Raw genomic sequence first — 20,663 nt, forward strand, 5'->3', positions numbered from 1 at the left:
TCCCATTCTGGAAATTTTTCATACCCCTTCATCTATTTGATTTCACCCCTAGATGCCTGTGTTAGGCAGGGCTTGAAAGATCAGCCTTGATAAGCGAGGGCTGCAGGAGCAGCAGAATATTTCTGCTTTCATTCAGCCACTCACACTGTTCCCACTCATGAAAGGCCTTGAACTTGCAAAGGAGTTTTGATGACCATACCTTCACCATCCACCGAGCAGCAGATTAACTGTGTATTTCCATCCATTCTGTAATCTCCCTGCACAATTCCCGCCACCGAAGAAGCAAAGTTGTCCTTGAAAATCACTTCTCCAGTTCGATCGCTGCGTGCATCGATCTGCAACACGGACGTTCCCCAAGAGAGCGTTAAAAGGGGGAAAGGCCAAAGTTCAACTGCAATGATTTTCCTCCAGGAACTCAAGGCAGCTCACACAGGGATACGCTCTTTATCCCCGTGGGGCAGGGTGGGCTAGGAAAGCAAGCATGGCTGATGATGGATTGGACTTGGATTGCCCTCGTCCTAGTTCAACAGAGGGCATGCTACACCTATATAGGATTACTCAGAAAAAAAGCCCTCCTGAATTAAATAGGCTTACTTCCACAAAATGAGAGCCAGCGGGTGTAGTGGTTAAGGCATCAGGCCAGAAACCAAGAGACTGCGAGTTCTAGTCCCGCCTTAGGCATGAAGCCAGCCGGGTGACCTTGTCCCTCTCTGAGCCCTCGGAAGGAGGCGGCAAGGGCAAACCACTTCCAGAATCTTGCCAAGAAAAACTGCAGAGACTTGTCCAGGCGGTTGCCAGGAGTCAACACTGACTCAAAGGCACAAATATTTATACGTATACGTATACATATATGTAGGTAGTCCTGGCTTAACGATGGTCATTGGGACCGCGAACGCCACAGCGAAGAGATCACGTGACTGCGCCAATTTACAATAGCCGCTCCGGCACTCCAAGCTGCCATAGTTAGGCGAATCCCGCACAGTCACAGCATCCCACAGTCACGTTATCACCATCTGCAACCTCCTGCTGGCTTCCCCACTGACACTGTCAGAAGCCGGCAGTTAAGGTTACAAATGGCAATCGTGTGACTGTGGGATGCTGTGACCGCTGCAACTACGAGGACTGGTCGTAAGTACCCCTCGTTCAGCTCCATCATAACTCTGAATAGTCACCGAATGAGTGGACATTACATGAGGACCACCTGCACTTCAACAAAGTACAGCCTTTAAGAAATATCCTTTTATTAATTTGCGGAGAAAAAAAATACTTTAAAAGAAAATACGTTTTATGTAAAACTTCTAAGTCAGGCCAAGCTGTGAGCCATCCGGAACATCAGCTAGTTCACAACCTAATCCTTCTTTTCCTTCTATTTATTTCAACAGCTGCTTTTACATGATCTGTAACACACACATGCAAACTCTGAAAAAAGACAAAGCAATTTTAAGAAAATATCCAAGCTAAGCGTGTCTAACGTGGTTCATTTGTTCTGGTGGCAGCCACTGATTTATTCCAAGAGCAGAATTCTAAACCAGGCCAGCAGCGTAACCCTGATGAGAGAGAGTAGGGGAGAGGGTTAAGTGCCTTCTTCTTAATTCTTACCTTCCCGCTGGACCAGCCAGTTATGAGCTCACAGACGCCGTCAGAGTTGATATCAAAGGCATGGATGCTCATCGCCTGATTTTTAGACTGGGGAGAAAAGTGCATCTATGAGTAGCAGGCAGGTCCTTTCTTGGTGCTAACCCTAGCCCTTTCCCACATCTAGTGGAGCGATGCTGACACAGGAGCCTGATCAAGATGATAAACTGTATGACTCTAGATTTAGTCTTGACGCTAACCATGAGTTAAAGAACCTCTCCTTGTTAACAGCAGCTGTCCTATAGAGTTGCAGCAAGAATGAAGTACCTTGGACACTAGGAAAAACATGAAAAAGTGGCTCTTATTTTCCCCCAACAGATGAGGTTTTTGTCTCAAATGGATATCCTGTACCACTCGAGTCGGATATTCAGCTTGTTCATAGCTACCGGTTGTCCGACAAAAGACGACCAAGTTCTCAGCAAAGAAAACAAGTCTAGGATGTTACGTGGAACAAGACAATGGCTGGGGTTTACACAACACTTAACCAAGTCGGTTGAAGAGCACAGGGCTACATCTGCCTAACATGCAATGCCTGATTAATTGTAACCTTGAATAGAGTGTTGTAGAGCTCAGTGTAAAACGTACCTGCACTGAACTTGGAAAATGGGTTGATCTGGCAGCCAAATTAAGCACATTGTGCCAACGTGGTCTAGAAGTGGACAGGTGGACGTTAGACCACCTGTGCTTGAAAGGCCCAGGAAGAAGCAACCTTTTGGTCTAATCAATGTGAAGGATGAACTAGATGGACTAAAAGATCCTTTCCAGCACACACATTCGAGGTCTCTGTGTCTATATCAGTGTTTCTCAACCTTGGCAACTTGAAGGTGGTGGACTTCAACGCCCAGAATTCCCCAGCCAGCATGGCTGGCTGGGGAATTCTGGGCGTTGAAGTCCACCACCTTCAAGTTGCCAAGGTTGAGAAACACTGGTCTATCTATACAGCATTGCCCGAGTGGAATTGGGCAGTATCGAAGTTGAATGGAGGAGGAGGAGGAGGAGATGAAACAGTGGCAGCTCCACGTTACCGGAATGCTAAAAAAGAGGTAGATGGCAACTATAACCAGGTGATCAAAGTTCTATGATGCATGTAAAGGAGGGGGGGGCGAGACTTCCAATTCCATGGTTGTGGCTGCCGTCTGGACACTTTTGGCCCCCCTCTGCAGACACCCAGCAAAGCCAAATATACTGTATGTTTCTTGGTGCTGGATATTCCAGGCTGTCCTGACATCTTCAACTGGATCATACTAACTTTGATTCTCCAGTAGCGCGCCGCCTGGTTATAAATGCCCACTGTGCCGTTAGCAAGGGCATAGCCAAAGTGAGTGGTCCTCATTGGAGTCAGTGCAGTGATGGTCTAGAAAAGGAAGGAAGAAAGGTTAACAACCATTGTCAAACTAAATAATAAACCAAACTATTTCTATGGAATAAAACTGCCTTCGGCTAAATCAGACAGATACTGGCAGTACAGTATCCATGCCCATTAAATAGGCCTGGTTTGGCAAGTGCCCAGTCTCAATAACATCCACCATACCAGTATCAACTCCTGGACCAAAAAGACTTGGCTGATGCCATATCCAGCTAAGGATGGGGAAGACTCTGAGATGAATTTTTTATGGCACAGCTCACCTGGCCTCATCCACAAAACTTTACAGGGGCTCCAGGTGTTGAGGTCTCCATTCATTTTGCACCAATGTTTTCCCCACTGCCTTCTCCCCTATTTTTCTTACCTACAAAAATCCATGGAAAAGGGGCAGGGGGGAGTGAGAACACTGCCTAATCTTTTTTGATAGCACTAAAAGCCCCCAATCTGGAAGCAGCCCAAGATTTTCTTCCACATTTCAATTGCCAGGAAGTGGCTGCACAAGAACCAATGCAACCGGGAGCAGCTGAGGAGGGGCAGCCCAGAAGAGGGAAGTTTTTGAGGTGCCTGCTGGGCAGAGGTGAGCCCTGGGCCAAATCCAGCTGTCTGCCTGCTCTCATCTAAGATGCACAGAAAACTCTGAGATCTATTTTTACTTTCAAGAAAAGCTATACTCAGCTGCTTTTGCATGGTCTTCCTGGCAAGAAAACGGTCTTCCTGGTAAGAAAATAATGCATCTAACCCTTTTCTTTTTAAGAGGATTTTTAGCTGAGAGGTGAAAAGACTAATCTGGATCTTCTGGTTCGAAACAAATCAGCCCAACTTCTTGAGTCTCAACTGTTTAAGGACAAGGTAACTTTTTTGTCCTAAAATATATTACAGCTATAAGTTTGGGGTCACTGAGAAAGACTGCAAAGTCTATTTAGATCTGATACATAGAACTAATTCCTAGCCTCAGTACTATGTAATTAACGTACCTCAGGAATATACTTTTTGCCCTAGGCACCAATGGGTGGATCTCAGAATGTCAACAAAAAATAAAATAAAGCACATGTGCCAAGCCCTCTTTCATGCGTGAGGAAAAGTATTACGAGCATTATCAAACGTACTCAAACTGTTTCTCAGGGAATAAAATGGAACCCATAAAAGTAATGGTGGGAATTCTCCCCTCCCCAAAAATAATATTTTTCCCCCTGGAAAAAAATACCTCTGGCAAAGTGATTGGAGTTGGCATCAAAAGAGCATGTTGGGACAGGAATGATATTCCATGCTGTAATTAAATAATAACAACAGAGCCAAATGATTCCCAGAAAGGCACTATTTCTACCATAGTGTGTTTAAAGCCAAGATTCCATCAATGAACAGATTTGTTCTCATCTCTACTTCAGTCACAGCTGCGGCTGGGAACTCCTGGCACTGCAGGCCCACAACAACCAGAAAGCGTCAGGTTAGCAAAGATGGTTTTACTTTATTTTTTCAAATTTTATCACTGCCCATCTCCCCCGAAAAGGGGGACCCTACTTGCATGCAGAAGATCCCTGTGGGTCCTGGTATCAGGTGGGAAAGCTTTTAATGAATTGGTTCTTCCTCTCTCGCTCTTTTACAGGTCATCCCTAATTCAAACACATGCGAGGCACCGAGCAAGCCATATTTTCTGTGAACCTGCATCATTATGGTCTCATTGGCAAGGCTGACCACCAGCTTTTATGGCTGAGACTGGGGACAGTCGTAGTAAAAGTAAACTCAGTAAGAACTGCAAACAATGTTCAATCCGAGAAACGACGTGTTTCCTATTCACACATGATGCTAAATATGTCACCAAGCACCATATCAATGTTTCTAGATACCTGAATACCTGTTGAAAAAAGTGGAACATAGAGGATGCTAAGATCTGCAGCGTGTGGATGCCAGAGAGGGGAAATTATGTACACCCCGCATGTTTCTGATTAGCTTTGGCACACAAGCCCCATGACCAAGTGAGTGAGGATGATGGATGTTGAAGTTTGGAGCAAGCAGTCTTCAGAAGCTTCTTCTGCAGAAACTGCCCAAGAGGTTTGCCTTATCCCACTTTTGCATCGTGCTGAGGAACCTGCACATCAACAATCCCTGAACTGAACCCCTCTACTGTAAACATTGTTAAATAAAACGGATTCTACATCTATTTTGCTTTTATTGTAAACCGCCCAGAGTCCCCTTTTCGGGAGAGACGGGCGGTGATAGAAATTTGAAAAATGAATGAATGAATGAATGAATGGTTTTCCTTGGTCTTGGAGCAGACACTGTCTTAGTCACCTTGGGGAATGGCCTTTGCTAAGAGACAGAGATGGAGGAATGCAACTTCTTTGCAGTCAGTGACTGGATATAGTAACAGGTTGCATAAGAAAAGTCCATGAACCTGGGATTCAGTGTGTGGCGTGTCTCCCAGATGGGAAGCCGATTGTGGAGAAATCTGCCTCCTGCTCCTCCCAGGTTACCAGTTGGAGGGTCTCACCTCCCAGCATCTCATTATGTTAGACTGAGTTAACAACCATGATCCCATCTAGAGAGGGAGAGCTGCAGTTATCCACATTCTGATAACCTCTCACTTGGATTGTTCTGGTGAGCCGCAGAGGATGCTTTTGAAGATAGTCTGGAAAATTCTCCAATCCACAATACAAAGAGAGGACAGTGGTTTACCAGCTCATGGAGGTATTCGTTTTTAAGACTGCCTCTCCTCCCGTACAGACAGAACACGTCTCTCGATCCCTATATTCTCTCCTGGGGCCTTTGCCAGCTCTGCTCACAATAGGTCCAAGAGACAATCTTTCCAGAATGGGCATCTTGACTGCAGCTCAAAGAACTTCACTGGCGCTCCGTTACGTTCTTTTCAGCATTAAACAGAAAGCTTATTTCCCATTTTCCCTACATATTTAGTACTATTTAGACACATTGCACCAGCATTCCCCTTGGCTGCTGACTTTACATTTTATTTTCATGATTTATGGTTTTCACATTTTACAAGGAATTTGTACAGAGGACTGTTAATACAGGATGGTCTATAAAATGTACATCAATAAATAACAGAGCCTTCTTCCCTGCCAAGGACGCTGGACAGAATCCATCTGGCCCTTCTCCAGCCCAAACCCTAAGACAAGGAACGCAAGTCCTCTTTCAGTGACTCTAATAGGCCCAGCCAGCAGAGACCTCCAGCAGATTTTGGCCATTATGCTGCCCATACAGTCACCCTGTTACTAACTGGATAGGAAATAGGGCATGATTTTCCCACCACTGCATAGTAATGTCATCTCCGAGTTTTCCTAACTGCTTTTAAAGTTGTTTTAAAGAGTTAAAATACTTTTAAGGTAAAGGTTTCCCTTGACATGAAGTCCAGTCGTGTCCGACTCTAGAGGGCGGTGCTCATCTCCGTTTCAAAGCCGAAGAGCCAGCATTTGTCCGAAGACACTTCCGTGGTCATGTGGCCGGCATGACTACACGGAACGCCGTTACCTGCCCGCCGAAGCGGTGCCTATTAATCTACTCACATTTGCATGTTTTCAAACTGCTAGGTTGGCAGGAGCTGGGACTAGCCACAGGAGCTCACCCCGTCACGCAGATTCGAACCAACGACCTTCCGATCGGCAAGCTCAGCAGCTCAGCAGTTTAACCCGCAGCTACCCCACTTCCAATAGCAGACTTTTTCCCATAGCGGACTTCTTGAATCACCTTAAGCCCCCATCCTCATTCTAAATACAGTTTGTGGCAGGATCAGAACTGGACCATTTAGACTCCTTTGCCCTTTGTCATAAGAGCTGTCTCTCTGTAGCAATAGCACATCGTGCTGCTACATCACTGTCTGTCCTAATAAACCTGCAGAATATGAATAGCAGGTTGAATCTCTAAACCAAGGATGCACAATCTGAGGCCCCAGGCCACACACAGCCCTAAAGCCCTCGGTGCAGCTCGCGGAGGCCCTCCAAAGTTGCTACCAAACTGTAAATTTGAATGTCACAGAAAAGAAAATGAGTAATCACACTGACAATACATAATTCACCTAAATTAATTTTAATCAAGCTTAATGTAATTCAGTTAAATCCAATTTAATGGCTGAACTGGCCCTGCCTCTCTCTGGAGTACTCTTCCCATCACGCTACAGAAAGCCCAGCACAGCCCTTGGCCCCCAAAATGTTGAACGCTGCGGCTCTAAACCTGGGGTCCCAAACTTGTGGTCTCCAAGGTATTTTCTGTGGCCCACAACAGCAGGTTGAGGTGCTAAGGAGGCTGCCTGGCAAGATGTGCCAGGAGGCTGGGGTTGTCTAAGGGGGGAGGAAAGAGGGCAGCTGAGGAGGACGGAAGAGTCTGGCCACCCTGCTTTACAATATAAATATAATCTATTTATATTGTAATTTGTAATTTATATGTTTTAATTGTGATTTTATTGTAAACCACCCAGAGTCCCCTATTCGGGAGAGATGGGCGGTGATAGAAATTTAAAAAATAAAATAAAAATAAATAAAGGTGAAGAGGAGGGAGGGCAGTGAACAAGGAAGCCAGCCTCTGCGCAAGGCAGGAGAAGGAAGAAGGGACTGCACCAGGCAGGGATGGAGAACAGGAGCAAAAGTAAATGAGGGAAAGACCAAAGGAATGATCTCTCTGCTCGGCAAAGAGACAGCAGAGCAGAGCAGAGCTTGGGCAGCAATTGGTGCAAGGGGCTTCCTGCATTATATCTCCTTAGAGATGCTCTTGGGGTTCTGCCACCCAAGAGGGCAACGTTTAACAGCCTACCGCCATAGTCTTCGTTTCTGACCCACCGGAGTCTTTTGCCTTGATGTGCCAAAAGAATTCAGGGTTGCAGGTGTTGGGTGAGGAACCAACCCTCGAGCTGTGGGACTCAGGGGCATGCCCTAATAAGCCTTATCTCCTGGGCCTCCAGTTCAGGTCTTTGGTATACACCTTCCCTTCACAACATCTTGAAGGGCACTGAGACAGCTGTGGCCAACCCAGCAGCTGCATTACCCCTAATATATCTAGCCTGGTGTGAAGTTAATGCGCTGGGGGGGGGGCGGGGAACGTGCTTGGTTTTAATGGCCATTCTTAGTCCGGACTGTCTTGTTCCATTTTGTTCATATTTTTAATTGTTTTAATTATTAATTAGATTTTGTAAGCTGCCTAGAGTTCACTGGAATGGGTGGATATGGTAAATCTAGTTATTATATTAATAATAATAATAATAATAATAATAATAGCCAAATACTGTTCCCACTCCCTAACACTGGATGGAAAAACCCATCACTAAAACAAGGATGATTGTAAAAAGAAAGTTCGTTTCTATATTCCTTTATTAGGGCCACTCAATGTCACAACAAAGAAAGCAAACTCTAGATGTTTTCTCCCTGAATTTCACTCTGCTCCATTTTGAAGTTGTTCTCTGCATTTCCTCTGTAAAACTAGTTATTCCCTTTTCAGAACTCCTTTTGGGTGAGCCTTAACAGACTGGAGGAAGGCAGAAGATCTTCTGGACAAGGCGGCATCACTGCACTCCGGTGTACATCAAAAGGGTTATTGCCGCCATTATCATCTCTTTCTTCTGAACCCACTTTCCCACGCACCTCATTTGGCATGGAGTGAAACTATTTGATTTACGTCCAGTTTCCCTAAACCTGTCAAAAGGAGTTTGGCTACCAGGAAAAAAAGAGAACAGCAAAGCAGGCCTAGAGGAAACTTTAGAATATGCTGAGTGACAAAATGTGGTTTTCATCTATCTGAAGTCTGTTGTGTGGTCAAAAAGATTCCAAAACATCAGAACTTCATGTTTCTCCAACCTTTCTATCTAAATTGAATCACTGCACCGCATAAAGATAATTTTAGTATTTAATCTTCCCCCTTACCTCAGTCTCAGACATTTCTGCCACAATCTCATCTTCTTTAAAAACCCTAATATCAAAATCCTCGGACCCGACGAGAAGCTGTTGGGGAGAAGGGGGAGAGAGAGGCCATCAAACATCTAACAGACCATATTTTATTTCCATTCATTTGCTTTCTAGCTGCCAAAATAGTCCTAGAGCCCATGTCAAGAAATCTGACCAAATGAAGACCACATTCAGCCCTTTTTCTTCAGTGGGCCTTTTACTTTCACTAACAGAAGAAATGTTAACATGATCTCGCTTGTCGATCTCTAGACGTACCAGTCATTTATGGCCAGGAATGATGGCACTTGAAGCCAAAACCACTTGGAGAGCATCAGGAGAAGAAGGCTGCCTAGCTCACAGCTTCAATTCAGCACACTAAAATACATTTTACAAAGTGCTGAAGATAAAGTCAAGAAGTTGTTACCTCATGATTAGGTTATTTGGCAGCCCAATTTATGATTTAGGAAACCAAGGGAAACCGTCTTGGTTGACCTATCCTTCAAGTTCAACAATTGTTGAAGTATATCCCAAATGAAATTTCAGTTCTAACTTCCAAGTTGCACATCACAAGAGTAAATATAACTTAGGGCAGTGTTTCTCAACCTTGGCAACTTTAGAACATGTGGACTTCAACTCCCAGAATTCCCCAGTCAGCATGCTAGCTAGGGAATTCTGGGTGTTGGTCCAGACATCTTAAAGTTGCCAAGGTTGAGAAACGCTGGTTTAGGGTATGCAGCATATGGTTTTGGATTAAAAGGATCAGCACCCCTTGCCTCGGGGCACATGAGAGCAGTTCTTTGCCCTTACATGCATGGCCCTTCCAGCAAGTTGCCTTGCATTCCTGCTTTGGGAGGAGGCTGGGCTGGGAAAGCCCTTAAGACATGTCATCCAAAGTAGCCCAACCAGGAATGTCTCCAGGGACATACATGAAAGGGGAACTTCAGAATTCGCTCTGGCTCCTCAAAGAAAGGAGGGATTGCACACATGGGCTGAAGCCAAAGCCAAGGAGGCTCTATGCTTGGACTGAACTTAGAAGACCTTACGGGTTTCCATTCAGGGAGCTTCTTCTAATGACTTCGGCACTTTGATATTTTCTTTTGTTGAAAATGTAAAAGCATTAATAAATGTATCCTCCAAAAACTCATCTGCTCCAATACGGGCGCATATATTTTCCAAGCCCATCTTCAAGCCCAAACAGTTCCCACCAGTAAGCCCTGGAGTGTCTAAAATGGAATTCAATAAAAACTGTGAGGGCTCCAACTGAAGGTCTCTGACCCGCAATTTTGTCCAAGAGCAGCCAACAAGGTGCACATCGTTAGCCCCAAGCAGGACGTGAGCACAAAGATACCCTTCTCCTGTTTATTAGCAATCGCTATTCGAGGACATTACAAATCTGGAACACCTCTTTGTAATTTTCAGCATGTTCAGAGAATAGCTAGCAATTCCCACAGGTCACTTGGAAGGGGGGGAAAAAAAAGACAGGAGAAACTCAAACCAGATTCAAGATCTACTACAGGTGTACCGTACCATGCTCTAAGTCCAGTAATCATAGTCCTTAAATTATCAAGATCACTGCTAATGGAAATATAAGTGTGTGTGTGTGTGTGCAACGGAAATATAAGCTCACACAGATACCACTTGCCAAAGACATACCTCTTTTTTCCCATCACCATCGAAGTCACAGAGGGCTAGAGCACGAACATTGTCGCCAGTGACCTGTAATTATATTTTTTTTAATCAGCATTTCTTAGTTTAACCTCACAGGAATTGTTTATAATAACTAAAAGAGAAATAATTTATCAGAACATTTTTAAATGATGCTAAGTATTTGGTATACACTATCAAGATAATTCCATGCCTTGGTCAACAACTAATTTGCGACTGAATCCATATTTCAAACTAAGCAAGGGCTTTAAAAATGCATAAACGAAGGGTGACTCTAGGTCAATCTTTAAAATGAAAATCATTCTGGTTCTTCAAAAAATTTTAAATCGGGCCCAGGAGATGATATCCTGCCTGTGAAACTCTCCTGTGCTTTCCCAATGCTGCCTCTTCTGCCTGCAAAAATCTGCTAAGGAGGAAAAATGGAATAGCTCCCCTTTCTTTTGATTCTTTTTTTTTTGTCTTAGAGTGCACTTTATTAAGTTGCCTTTCAGCCAATATATATATGTATGTATGTATGTATGTATGTATATAAATAAATCTTTTCATCACTTGTAATGTACTCTGGCTATCATACAAGGATGAACATTTGCTGGTTTAACCCTAACACTGTCTTTTGATTCTCGATGGGAAGGGCTTTCCATCTGGAAACCCCCACAAGCCTAACACTCCCTCTCCGAGGCAATTCTCAAATGGAGCTTCTGATTCCAAGATGCAGAAAAAGTCTTGGTTAACCACACTCAGATTCATAGCTACTGAGGTGGTCTTAAGGTTTTACTCTTCAGCAGTTCAAGAAAATTTGTGCAAAGACGCAAGGAAGGCCAAATACTGAAATGCATCAAGGGAAACACATAAGGGAGTAGTGCTTAAATAAAGCTTCTCAAACAACTCTTTATCTACTGAAAGCAGCTGAGCACAAAGGAAGAAGGTGAAGGCTATTCAGGGAGGGTTGGATTTGTGACCCCCTCCCTGAACTCTAGTTGTTGAGCCCTCTTGTAAAATTCACAAGCAACCCATCAGCTGTACTGAACGGGCATTCACAGAGAAGCTTCCAATGCTGTTGTGCCCAAACTGGAAACAAAAGGGTTCAGAACACAAATTCATCAGCACAGGAAGTACGTCTTCCCCACTCTGGGGCTAGAAGGCTCCTTCAAATCTGTGATTTGTGCAGAAAAACATGATCATAACCTGAGTAATGTTATCTGTAACTAGAGAACAGAATCTGAAAACATACCCAGTCTGTGGCCCCAAGCCTTTTTATATACTTTAGTATGCTGTAAGTATTCTATTGAATGTTACTTTCTCTTTCCCAAACATCACCCAGAGTTGCTACAGAAGCAGGTGGCCTTATAAATTTGATTGATAAATAAACCCACAGTGAGTACCTCAAAAGAAGAGGGCCTCATCTCAAACAGCAAAGCTGGCTGGGGAATTCTGGGAGTTGAAGTCCGCACAGCTTAGAGTTGCCAAGGTTGAGGAACACTGCTCTAGGGAGTTTCTTGCAGCCCAACTACAAGGGGCTGCCAAACTCAATACTTCCAGGGCAAAATCTGTTTAGGTTCACGCCACATACCAAACCTCCATTAATTTTTGTGCTCTCATAACAAGCAAATAACCCATGATACGGCTTAATGCGATGTCCTGGTACACAAAACTGCTAAAGCAATGGCTGGGTTTTCCACTGGACTGCACATTTCCAACCCCATTTTAGCCTAGCCTCGCATGCTGTGTGAACCCCATCACTGGGTATCCTAGGACAAGTAGATCAGAGCACTCTTTGGCTAGGGAATAATTCAGGAAGTCAGGAAGGAGCACCATGTAACACAGTAAGAGTAACCAGCCTTAGCTTCCGAGCATCTTTTTTTGACAAAGCTCCAGAGGTCTCTTTTGGCATCAGATTTTTCATGTGTTAAACCTCAGGTGGACTGAGGAGAAAACAAAACCTTAGAAGTAGGCTGAAAGTCTTAATTTGATTACATTCCTGCTCTATCCTGTTGTGGCCTGGGCCCATCATTTTGTGTGTGTGTTCTCCAGCAGTTAAAAAATTGACTACTGCAAGACCACTACCTTTGAGGAATACAAAGTATTATTATACCTGTGTCCTTTTGAAGATGCAATTCATTCAGAAAAAGTCTAAAGACTCACATAACACTGAACCTCTCAACGTATCTTTGACACCTGTCTCTCTGTCTCTCCTGTCCTTGCTCTACAGAGAAAACCCTGAGCAAAACGCCCTTCACAAGACTAAGACTCCAAAGATCGGGAGCCCTGGATGGGCAAGGACTATCAAAGCAACCCTCCACCCTGCCTGGCTATAAAATCCCACAAGCCCTGGCAAGTTTTTTTAGCCACAGCACTCCATGTACAATCTTGAAATGATCAGTGAGCTCCATTTATAATACTGAAATAATTATAGGTTTTGTTAAGAAGATAAATAAAACTATGGGTACAAAAAGTACCCTATAATATATGCACTCTCACCGTCCAGAACAGGTCTTTTCCTTCATAATTAAAGCCCTGCAGGGAACAGTTTCCGCCAATAATTGCAAGGGGGGAGGAAATGTCTCCCAGTGTTCCTAGGACTACGGAGTTTGCTCCATCAGGAACCTACAGGGAGACAACAGAGAAATCAAGTAACTCCTTACCTTCAAACAAATGTAGGTAAAGGTAGAGGTTTCCCTTGACATTAAGTCCAGTCGTGTCCGACTCTAGGGGGCGGTGCTCATCTCTGTTTCAAAGCCAAAGAGCCGGCGTTTGTCCGAAGACACTTCCTCCGTGGTCATGTGGCGGGCATGACTAAACGGAACGCTGTTACCTGCCCGCCGAAGCGGTACCTATTAATCTACTCACATTTGCATGTTTTCGAACTGCTAGGTGGGCAGGAGCTGGGACTAGCAACGGGAGCTCACCCCGTCACGCGGATTCGAACCGCCGACCTTCCTATCGGCAAGCTCAGCGGTTTAACCCGCAGCGCCACCACGTCCCTGCAAATAAATGTACCCAGGGGAAAAAAAAAACTGTGGGATAAATTGGAGCATTCAGACTTTCTCCACATTTACTAGAGCAGAATGCTTCAGAGACTATTTTTGAAAATAAACATAACATAATGTAGCAAATAAACAAACACCTTCACCTTTCCAAAGCCTACTATGTAGCACGTTATTTCTTACTGCTTACAGACCATCAGTCTGTGGATGGAAGTTAATCACATAGCTATGCTACAGGAAATGCTCAGGCTTGGGTCTGGAAGAAGGTTAAACATGTTACATTCTATTGCCCTGCCTGGAAGATTTCTTTACAAAGGCAAAAATATTGTAAAACAGGAATGGGAAAAGAATGTAACATATCATTTCCACCTTTACTCTCACACAAACTGGTCAAAAGTTTGATAATTGCCTATTAGCAAGGCTGGCGGTAAGGCATTTAATCAGGCCAAAATAAAAGCTCAACGGTATTTTGCCACTGTAATATGGGAGAAGAAATTGGCAGGAACAAAACTATCATTAATGTTTCTTTCATGTAAGGGACTAGAAAATTAGCTGTTGTCCCTCTGAAGACACAATCCCGGATCAAACGCTTAATGGCTCTTTGAGCAATGCAAAGCCCAAATCAAAAACAAACTCAGACAAAAAGTCTTCCGGTGACTTATTCCAAGTTGATTTAAAGTTGTCCTCTACTAATGATGCCAAATCAACTGGTGTGCACTTAACATTAAATTATAAATTGAAAAGATAAAAACAAATCCTAACTTCCCTGATTCCAACCAAAGTCATGTGGAACATTTTCAGGACAGAAAATATGTATCATATAAACTTGGGATTGTACCATGCCACTTCAGATTTTGTTCCATAAAGTAATATTAGGGCATCCCAAATATAAGTAATTAGAACACATAATAGATAGATTGCTAGTTCCTCCAAACACAGATAAAACTTTCATCTAGAACACGGCAATAATAAATTTCAAAGAAAATTGTAACATCTAGATTATAGTTAGCCATGTATAATAAAAGCTGAATCTTTAGGGTCTTTAAACATCTAAAACATATTGGCTGTTTACTGCTTTAACATAAAAAACAATGATGAATTGTTTAAGCCAAGAAGGCAGCCATAGTACCTGCTCACCCAAAAAAATAGAGAAAAACTCTCATGGACTTTTCATTGTGTGAATGTAGTGTCATTCCTGATCTCTGCTATATTAAGAATAGTTGAAAACACAGCTATTGCCATGTTACGTCTGGGGAGGGATATTATCGAGTCGAGGGAAATACGTGTTCCGTTTGCAAAGCTCACAATTCCAGGTATGTTGTGGATGGAGCTATAAAACATTGTAATCAGGGTATCAGTCCTTCCCTTAGTTCTCCAATAGCGCTCAAAAGCTATTTCACATCGCTAAAAGAGAACTAAAATTAGTTCACAAGGAGTTCCATGCTATTAACTGGGCACCTCCAAGCAGGCAAGAGCCGTGATAGAGTCTCTAATTCTGATCCAAGAATCTATTTTAGTATAGTTGCAGAACTTAGCCAATTCATAACAAATTCCACCACTGAACGAGTAAGGGACTCAATCTTACATTGCCTGCAACGTAGGCTGGTTTCACAGGACAGAGAGTTTTATCCAATAGAAGAGAATCTCGGGAGCTCAGGGATGAACTGTGGAGTCCTTGGTGCTCTCTGAGCTTGGTGGGTGGCTTGCAGACATTTCATGACCCAAATAGCTAACATCATCAGTGTGAAGGAGTGCGGAGTTTGCTGCCTGTTTATATACAGTAGCTTGCCCTGCCAGACCAAGCTAAATCCAAAAACGCTAGGGAATTCCTGGAAGCCTGGCATTCAGACAAATCAATCATCAATAGGCACGTAGAGATAAACCATATTTGCACACCATTCAAAGGACATAATAAAAAGGCTAAGAAGGAAACAAAAAGACCATGCTCTCCAGCAGGCAACAAGCAGATAAGCAAGGATTAACACCAGGCAAACAATCAGGCAGAAAACAATACCCCAATCAAGGAACTACCAAGGAGAAAACCACTCCCCCACCAACACTGGCAGGGCAAGCCACTGTATATAAACAGGCAGCAAACCCCACACTCACCAGCACTGATGATGTTCCCTATTCGGGCCGTGAAACGTCTGCAAGCAAACTGCCAAGCTCAGAGAGCACCAAGGACTTCAGAGGGTTTTATATTCTGAAGGAGAGACTGTAGGCTGGTTTCACAGGAGAAAGACTACAATATTCTGAAGCTTCTCAGTAGGGCAACCAATAATGCTGGATGTCTCTTTTGAATTGGTTTGCCCATGATTCATTGTTTTCCTACAACGATCGGTGAGGAACATTTTAGGTGAAGATCTGTTCTCATTTTAGAAGGTGGCTTTCAAGAACAAAGTCTACATTGAGAAACATGTCCCCATATTGGTGAAAGGATTTCAGAACGATGCTGTGTGAGACAATGAAAATGTCGTTTCATTGGCTCAAGTGGCACCATACAGAAGTCATTTCACTAATAAATACTGGTGGATACCTCTGTGAAGTCTCCACATCTTTTGCAAAACATCAGGGATTTCCCGTATACAAGTTATGTGGGATGGAAAGAAGGAAACTTTAAGGAAGAAGTCAGTTATGGTGTATTTGAGCTCCATCCCATTAGTTTAAAAAATCAGCTGTTGAGGTGCAATCATGGGGAAAAAGAAGAAAAATGAACTTACCCCCGTATAAAACAAGTCAGCATTGTTGTGTACGTCATATGCCAACAAACTGGTCCGTGTGCCAACCAGGAGGGAATCACAGCCAAGACCAGGGTTCAGCATCCCTGCAGTCAAACAGCTGATAGCCTCATTGATGTTCAGCAAAGAAATATCCGCATCCTGGGTACTAAGTACCAAGCGGTTTGTATTGACGCGCTGGTCACGTCCATGAGGATTGTGAATAAAAACCTGTCAATATTAAGCAAAGCATTGGATGATAGCAACAGCATCAGTAAAAGTCTTTCATGGTAAGATCCACAAATCACAAATAATTCCAAAATAATTTGGACTCCAATTTATTCCTATACATCAGGTATCCCCACCTGCCAGTGGCTGTGTAGCAAACTGCTGATCCTTGTAGGAGAAATCCTCCGGAGGAGGACAATCTCTCGGTGTCCATAGGTATGGCTTCATCTACTGGGATGAAGGGTTGGGTTGCAGGTCAAAGGAGTATTCAGTAGATAACTTCTCTTTGAGGAATACTGTCTACCTCTGTGGGCATCACTGAGGCCCACAGCAGATGACAAAGATGCAGGTGATATGAGAACCAGGGGTTTCTGCAGTCAACAGGTCAAGATGGCAGGTACAACCAATCAAAGCTTTGCCCCTTTGAAATGTTTCTTGCCTGCCTCAGACACATGGAAGAGAGAGGAAAGAGTCATTGCCCACTGGCACTGTCTTGACACGGTTGACCATCCCCGCAAACACCTTTAATGTGAATTTTAAAAAGCAGCAGCCTTTGCCAACAGGGGTACTCTCCAGATGTGTGGACTTCATCTCCCAAAATTCCTCAAGCAGCATGGCCATCCCTGAGAATTCTGGAAACTGAAACTGGAGAAGGCTGACCACAACCCACATCTCTCATCAATTTCCTGATTAGCCATCAGCTGGAGAACCGGGGACAAACATCGGAGACTCTATCTTGATCACACTTACTCAGAGAGAAGGAAGGCTTTAATTCCCCCAGCGTAGCCTCCCAATGTAGCCAATTCTGGGAACACCTAACAGGAATCTTTGGTGGGATCACCAGCAAATCAGGCATTAGATTACTCAGATCTCCACACAGGCCATAAAAGATAAAAACTCTTAGGACTAGATGAGTAACTTTCCAGTCTCCATCACCTACATTTCACATATATTTCTGAATTATATGCAATGGGTTCCTTGCATGTATGTGATCTGCCATCACTACCATGGGAAGGCAGGTTTACACCAAGAATTTCAGTGGGACTGGATTATGAGCTGTATCTTTTTTGGAAAATTCTGGTCCCCGATTCATGATCATCTAGGGTTTCTGTGCTTTTTCAAGCTGAATCAGATCAAAGGCCTTTGTGATCTGGCATTCTCTTTCCTAAGATGCTCAACCAGATGGCTCAGTGGGAAGTCCACAAGCACAAAACACTCTATGCTAGAGTGACTGGGGTCCAAAGGCATCGCTGCTGCATCGACACCTGAAGGAAGCATGTAAGCATTAATACGTGCATAACAGGGTCAACCAGGCTCAAATTATCCTAGTTCAAACACATTATGCAAAGACCCAGCTCTCTGGAGAAGGCTCTAATGCTGGGAAAGGTGGAAGGGAAGAGAAGAGGACAAGGGGGACGGACTTAATTACAATAGCAATGGGTGCACCACTGGAAGACCGGAAGGGCCAGGATGGAGACAGATCATCATGAAAGAGGTCTATCCATGCAATCTCCTATTGATGGTACATCCATCCATCCATCTCGGATACATAATACAAAGACTCAGCTCTCTGGAGAAGTCTATAATGCTGGGAAAGGTGGAAGGAAAAAGAAGACGACGAACAGAAGCAGCAGCAAGGTGCATGGACTCAGTTACAGTACTGTTGGAAGACAAGGCCCAGGTCAGGGACAGATCAACATGGAGAAAAGCTTTATGTGGTCACTAAGAGTCAACACCGACACACAGTCATTCATCAGGGTCAACCCACCCCATCACATACAAGCACTTCACAGAAAGCAGTTGGGCCAAGATACTTCTGGTTTGCCACATGCTGGACTCTTTGCAAAAGAAACTTACTCAGGTCAGGGAATAGACCATGCCCATATCCCGAGACATTCTTCCTTTACACAAGGACGTGCATTTCAGCTGGCCCTATTTAATGGAGATAGTCCCTATTTTAAGGGATCATTAATGTTTTTGCCTCTTAAGGATGCTTTGTTAAAAGGCTAAATAATGTTGGAGTCCAGGGGACTGTATAGTTGGACACGTGTTGTTGACTAGCCCCGGGTTTTTTGTTTGCTAGATTGTTTTATTGTGTTTTTATTATTGCTGTTGGCCTCCCAGAGTTGTGTCTCCCAAGATGAGTGGCCATATAAGCCTTTTAAATCAATCAATCGATAAAATGTGCAACCCCATAAGGATGCGTAGCATGTTCAGAGAGCAAAACAGCAGGAATCTGATAGCACCTTTTCCGACTCATGCATTTTATTAAAAGGCATCAGCTGACAACCTTTTCATAAAATCTGTTACTCAGAAAAGATGCTGCCAGACACCAAGTTTTACCCCCAAGAACTACCCCAGCTCTCTTCCTCCTCTCTGGAGAGGAAATCTCTGAATGGGACACGGGACCTCTGGTCCCTGACACCCATCTGTGTAATACGCACATGGGAACGTGATGCCAGGGCATTCACATCCTTGAGAACCCAGGTTTGGCATTTTTCAAAGCCCAGCCACCTTGCACATTTGGGCAAACAAAAACCCCTCCTCTGGGTCTTTTATAAAATACAAAGATAAATTTAAACAAACAATAATAAAAACAAATCTATGTCTTTTAAATAAAATATATAAAATAAAACCGAAACATGCATTTTATACAATGCATGCATTTTTTCATACAAATTAAAAAATAAAAACAAAACAATCTATGCCTTTTATAAAATACAAAGATACATAAAAATGAAAACAATACTGTATGCCTTTGGTAAAATTTATACTGTAATTTGCATAACCATAGAAGTTATATTTATTTATTCAGGAATGAGTAGTCAATACAAACCCACCTGGGGGGGCGCTACCCCCGACATAACACCCCCCCGAAACGCCACGCGCGTCCCCCGCCCGGGAAACGGCGGCGGGCCCGCGGGCGCCCGCCAAAGGCCGGGGACTCCCCCTCCCATGCGCCCCAGCCCCGCGGGTCGAGTCGGGCTACCTTGCCGGCGTGCGTGGCCGCTGTCAGGCACGGGTGGGTCCCGTCGTACCTGCCCAGCGCCACGCCGCGGGGCAGGATCTTGTGGCTGAGCTTCAGGCTGAAGACCGGCACCAGCATGGCGGAATCGGCGGAGGCCGGCCTGGGCCTCTTCGGGCGGCCCGCAAGCGAGGGAAGGAGCCGTTGCTACGGAAACCGTAGCAGGCCGTAAGCCGAGGCCTGGAGGAAAGCGGCCTCCCTCGCGGGCGCGCGGGGACGAAAACAATACCCACCCGCCGCCCGCCCGACTACAGCGCCTGCCGAGGAGGATGGGCGCTGTAGTCCGGGCGCGGGCATGGCGGCTCCCCCACCGCAGCCCAGAGAAGATGGAGATGGATTTAGCCCCCTCCACCCTCCACGTTTAAACAGTTCAGTATCCCCAGTGCAGGGAATTTAACTGGTCTGCTCTTGATTTGTCGTTTTGAAGGCACCGGTTGGGGTTGTTTCTCTGCAGGGAGCAACGTCCTGATTGGGCAGGGTCCAGCGTGGGAGCTGCTGGGATAGGAGGCCACATGGAAATCCCACAGCAATCCCCTTTCCCAAATACTAGGTCAACCCACTCTGTGCATCACCTGCAGGAGCTTTTGAGCCAGAGCTTTTGCACTGTCCTCACCAGAGGACAGCCTGTAGCTGAGCTTGAGAAAGTTGAGCATGGCTAGAGCTGGATAGAACTCCGATGGAGCACCACCAGGAAATTCTACAGATCTAGGGTGCACTGGGAGAAACCTCCCAGAAGAAGACAATGGCAAGCCACTTGTGTTCTGCTGCCAAGAAAAGTACATTGTTGCATCCAGGAAGACCCCCAGAGAGCCCCCAAAGTGACAGGACTCAACTAGCCCTGGTTGATTTAGAGTTGAGTAAGGCATGGTGGATGCTTGGACTGAAGGACTGTAGGCCAGACTAAGAAGTGCAAACATCGCCAATTGTTACGTGTTATTACCAAAAGCTATATGGTTATGTCTGTGTAGAATTCAAGGGTATCAAAAGATTCAGCAGATGGGAGTAGCAGCATCAGGCTGGTAAGTATGTGGATGGGAGACCACCATGGAATCCTAGAGCTGAAGGCTAACCCTAGACCAGCATTGTTTCCTTTGATAAGTAGAAAGTCTTTGGGGCAGTGTTTCTCAACCTTGGCCATTTTAAGATGTGTAGGCTTCAACTCCC

General features: G+C 44.5%; 1 protein-coding gene across 2 annotated transcripts in view; it reads right to left on the reverse strand.

Annotated features, from left to right (window-relative positions):
- BBS2 (Bardet-Biedl syndrome 2) overlaps positions 1-19,639 on the reverse strand; it is a 32,277-nt gene extending 12,638 nt beyond the window's left edge. Inside the window, exons 1-8 of one of the 2 annotated variants that reach the window (XM_063312960.1) lie at positions 19,464-19,639; positions 16,250-16,477; positions 13,024-13,149; positions 10,534-10,596; positions 8,860-8,937; positions 2,885-2,989; positions 1,600-1,686; positions 200-335 (exon numbers count right to left, since the gene is read on the reverse strand). In XM_063312960.1, the coding sequence (XP_063169030.1) occupies positions 200-335; positions 1,600-1,686; positions 2,885-2,989; positions 8,860-8,937; positions 10,534-10,596; positions 13,024-13,149; positions 16,250-16,477; positions 19,464-19,580 (940 nt within the window). In that variant the 5' untranslated portion in view covers positions 19,581-19,639. The remainder of the gene's footprint in view (positions 1-199; positions 336-1,599; positions 1,687-2,884; positions 2,990-8,859; positions 8,938-10,533; positions 10,597-13,023; positions 13,150-16,249; positions 16,478-19,463) is intronic. The other variant, XM_063312961.1, reaches the window with a different exon arrangement.
- Positions 19,640-20,663: the final 1,024 nt, after the last annotated feature.

The sequence above is a fragment of the Candoia aspera genome, chromosome 11 (genome assembly GCF_035149785.1).
Source record: "Candoia aspera isolate rCanAsp1 chromosome 11, rCanAsp1.hap2, whole genome shotgun sequence".
Lineage (NCBI taxonomy): Eukaryota > Metazoa > Chordata > Lepidosauria > Squamata > Boidae > Candoia > Candoia aspera.